Below are 3765 nucleotides of genomic sequence, written 5' to 3'. Positions count from 1 at the left end.
TTTGGAAATATATTGCAAGAAACCTAACAAAAAAAACGTTTGCTTTCCATTTTAGATTGTATTACCCTGCGATGTACATGTTAGATCAATGAGCCATTTTATGCCTAAATGCATGTTTACTCAAGAGAAGCAGCTGATAAAATTGTTTGAACTGAGAGCAAATGGGTTTTATTGTCCACATGTTAAAACAGTTTGTCACTTCTGCAGAAATGATTAGAAGTAGAAATGTTGCAATCACAAAACAGGAAAGAGACAGAAAATGAGAGAGAGAGAGAGAGAGAGAGAGAGAGAGATGTTAAAAGAGCAAGCAGGAACTCCCTCTTATAGGTGTTGCTCCATTTCTTCAACCCTTGAGGAACACTGAAAAGGTAAGAAACCAACTGTGTAATAATTTAAAGAGTTTTTAATCAGCAGATTATAAATTGTCTTTAATTGATATTAGTTACAGTAGATTTCAGGGGGAAAAAACAACTTTGAGCTTGTAACCTCAGCTAGAATCAGAACACATTAGCTCCGAGTAAAGATAAAGTGTGCAAAAACAGGTCTGGTCTGGATGCAGGTTTATGGGGAACCCTCAGGCTGCCTAAATATGCTACTGACAGATTCCTTTCACCTTAATCACTTGTGTGGATGCACCTACTGTTTGCATGTGTTTGAATTAATGGTCCATTATAGGGAGAAAAAAAACACAATCAAATGGTCACATCCTGTTTGAAGCCATTAAGGTGGTTCCTTGTAATTGTTAAAATTCTTCTTATACAAAAGAGAAGAGGATGAAAGGGAGGAAGTATGTGGTCTTAGTATGTTTTGTGTTGAGGACATCAGCCGTTTCTTCACTTTAGCCAATTAACACATGTGCAATCCTGCCCCTTCTGGGTTTTTGCAACATTAAGCACTGGTGTCGGGTGTGTTTCTCCAGGCTCTACATCAGCTCCATGGCTGACCAGAACACAACACAGCTTGTTGGTAACTCCAGCCCCTCATGGCAGGCAGAGGCTTCCAGGGGAATCCAAACTGTTGTCACTCTGCTTATTTTCCTGGTAAGAGCTGCTCTGTCCGATTTTTGTTACATTACTATAATATGCAGTGATGGCTAAGAAATAGGCTGCATGATTGTAAGTGCTTCATAAATTTCTGCCTCTGCTGTTTTGTTCCTGAAGGTGGGCGTATCTTTGAATGGGTTGGTGGTCTGGGCACTTGGACTGCGAGGTCGTCGTCACCTGGTGCGCAGAGGCAGCAGTGAGGAAACACGTGCTGCCAGCAGTTTCCGGGTCTATGTCCTGAACCTGGCCCTGGGTGATCTTATTTTGCTCCTGCGAACTCCTGTAATGTTAGGCTACATTGTTCACAAGAACAGCTGGCCATTTGGAACGGCCTTCTGCCACCTGGTAATATTCCTGAGATGTCTGGGGCTGTATGTCTCTGCTTTCCTCCTATGCGCTGTGGCTCTGGAGCGCTGCTTCTGTCTGCTTAGGCCAGTGTGGGCGCAGCTGAAACGACCCTCTTGGGCTGTTCCTTTGGTCTGTGGAGTCTTATGGCTGGTGGCCTTCATCCTTTCTGTCCCCTACATCTACTTTGCCGAACTGAAGAAAGTAAATGAGACATATCAGTGCGTGGAAAGCGGGGAATTTAATTTAGGATTGTTTCTGACAGAAACAATAGCAGGCTTCCTATTGCCTCTCATTGTATTCTTGGGAAGTAACCTGGCTGTTTTGGTCACAATTAATAAAGCGCTACCTTCGACACCCAACGGCACATCCCCATCAATGGCTCGCAAGATGACCAGGATGTACCATGTGCTCTTTTCCACCATGCTGCTCTTTCTCACCTGCTGGGTGCCCTACTTTGTCAGTCGTTTCCTACTGGCCCTGGCAGAAAAATCGTCTCCTTTGTACAAATCAGCATTGCAAGCTGTATACATCTCTCTGTTTCTGGTGTACATCAAGTGCGCTCTTAATCCTGTGCTGTACGTGTTTGCTGCCAGAGGCTTGGGCCGTGCCATCAAAGCTTCACTCGTCTCCACAATTGAACGACTTTTTAATGAGGAGTCCTATGAGTCCATACGAAGGAAGTCCCTCAAGAACTCCCAGATCTAATCTGGATGTTTAGAAGTGTTTTAGCAAATTACTTGATTTGAATTGATTGACCCCATGCAACCATTTTCTGTACCAGCTTAGAAGGGTTACGTGGGGGCTGGAACCGATCTCCAGCACCCAATGGGATAGAGAAAGGGTACACCCTGGACAGGTCACCAGTCTAGCTCAGAGCAAAGCAGAACACCATGTACAACTCACACTCAAGGGCAGCTTAGAGTGACTTATTAACCTTGCAGATGTGTTTGGACTGTGAGAGGAAACCAGAATACCTGGAGAGAATGCCAGAAAAAAAGGGCACAGCCAGGAAACTTCAGAGCTAAGAACTGTGCCACCATGAGGCTCTGGTTGACCTCTATATTTGTAGAATTTCTTGTCCTCCCCTTGTCCACCCCTGCTGCTTCCCCTAACATGTGTAATGTAAATACAATTAAAGGAATGAGTTACTATAAAGCACTTTATGTCAATGTTTATCAATATTGCTTTTGAGTCAGTCATGTTTTTATAAATTGATTTTCTTATTTTATGCTTTTAAAACTATATGAATGTGTGTTACCGTTTAAATCTAGTTGTTGATACTTGTAAATGGGGCTGCTGTCTTGCCATGGCCTTCTTGGTTTATTAATAATATGTGTTTGAGACAGAGAAATTTGTTTTTTGGGAATGTATAACATATATTGTGATATTGTGTGTTTCTAAACTGTATAGTAAAAATGCTTTTGTTGCAAAATTGTTTGTATGGATTTCATGTAATGAAAGCACAAACAGTACCTTGCAAAAGGATTAAATACCCCCTGAAATTTCACAGTCAAACTACAAACTTATTGTATTTTATTGGGACATTATACAACAAAGTAGTCCATAATTATGCTGTGTAAGGAAAAAAAATATTTTCAACATCTTTTACAATAAAAAATCTGAAAAAGCATGGCCTGCCTGTTTATTCCAACTCAGGGGTATTTTTAGGGTGTCAAAACATTAGGCGCTTTAGCCCAAACCCAAAATATTTAAATTTCTATAAGATACTTTAAGTCATTTAAAGTTAAAATAACACAGGACATATTGTACCAGTTCTCTGTCTCGGCTGGGTTTAGACTGAATATAAATTATTGTGAATCAAAGAAAAAAGGTTTACAATAATTTTACTTGGTTTTTATTTTTGTTAGAAGCTGAATGAAGGATAAGGAGAAACAGAGTTTAGGACTGATGAAAAAACATTTTGCTGAATGACACATTTTGACGTATTTAGAAAAAAACTTAATTTGAATTTTTGCTGACAAAACTTTTTCTTAAACTCAGAGATGTTTACTTTGGGCCAGATAAATGTGCTTCTTTTGTCAGCTACATAAATTACCTTTTTAAACATCACATTCTCATCAAAGTGTTCTACTCCTAAGTTTCCATTGTCTTAATTTCTTACATTTCAAAAAAGGAAACTGGTATAAAGATGATTTTCTTAAATCTTAGTCAAATGGTAAAATCCTAAAACACATTTATTTATTTTAATTATGCCAAGCGCTTTCAAAAAATTGTATTAAAATTGTTCCTTCTTTTATTAACCTGTTCTCTTTTATCGCCATCTTTTCAGCCCTTCATTCCACTTCGGAAGAAATTTGGCCGGCCAAAAATAACAAAAGAAAATTTTTCAATACATCTTTTGTTCCGCATGTGA

General features: G+C 39.4%; 1 protein-coding gene across 1 annotated transcript; it reads left to right on the top strand.

The window, feature by feature from the left end:
- The first annotated feature begins 283 nt into the window (after window positions 1–283).
- LOC124867179 (C5a anaphylatoxin chemotactic receptor 1) lies at window positions 284–3021 on the top strand. The gene is made up of 3 exons (XM_047363475.1): window positions 284–368; window positions 920–1040; window positions 1161–3021. The coding sequence occupies exons 2-3, from the start codon at window positions 936–938 to the stop codon at window positions 2094–2096; spliced, it is 1041 nt and encodes a 346-aa protein (XP_047219431.1). The 5' UTR covers window positions 284–368; window positions 920–935; the 3' UTR covers window positions 2097–3021.
- The last annotated feature ends 744 nt before the right edge of the window (window positions 3022–3765 follow it).

The sequence above is a fragment of the Girardinichthys multiradiatus genome, chromosome 4, assembly GCF_021462225.1.
Source record: "Girardinichthys multiradiatus isolate DD_20200921_A chromosome 4, DD_fGirMul_XY1, whole genome shotgun sequence".
NCBI lineage: Eukaryota > Metazoa > Chordata > Actinopteri > Cyprinodontiformes > Goodeidae > Girardinichthys > Girardinichthys multiradiatus.
Note: the sequence above shows the minus strand (reverse complement) of the source record. Positions and strands in the feature narration are given on the sequence as shown.

What these genes read in the sequence shown, in the direction of transcription:
- LOC124867179 (XM_047363475.1), top strand. Translation starts at nt 936, where the DNA reads ATGGCTGACCAGAACACAACACAGCTTGTTGGTAACTCCAGCCCCTCA. An exon ending in TCACTCTGCTTATTTTCCTG is followed by an intron (nt 1,041 to 1,160) that starts GTAAGAGCTGCT and finishes TTGTTCCTGAAG; the next exon opens with GTGGGCGTATCTTTGAATGG.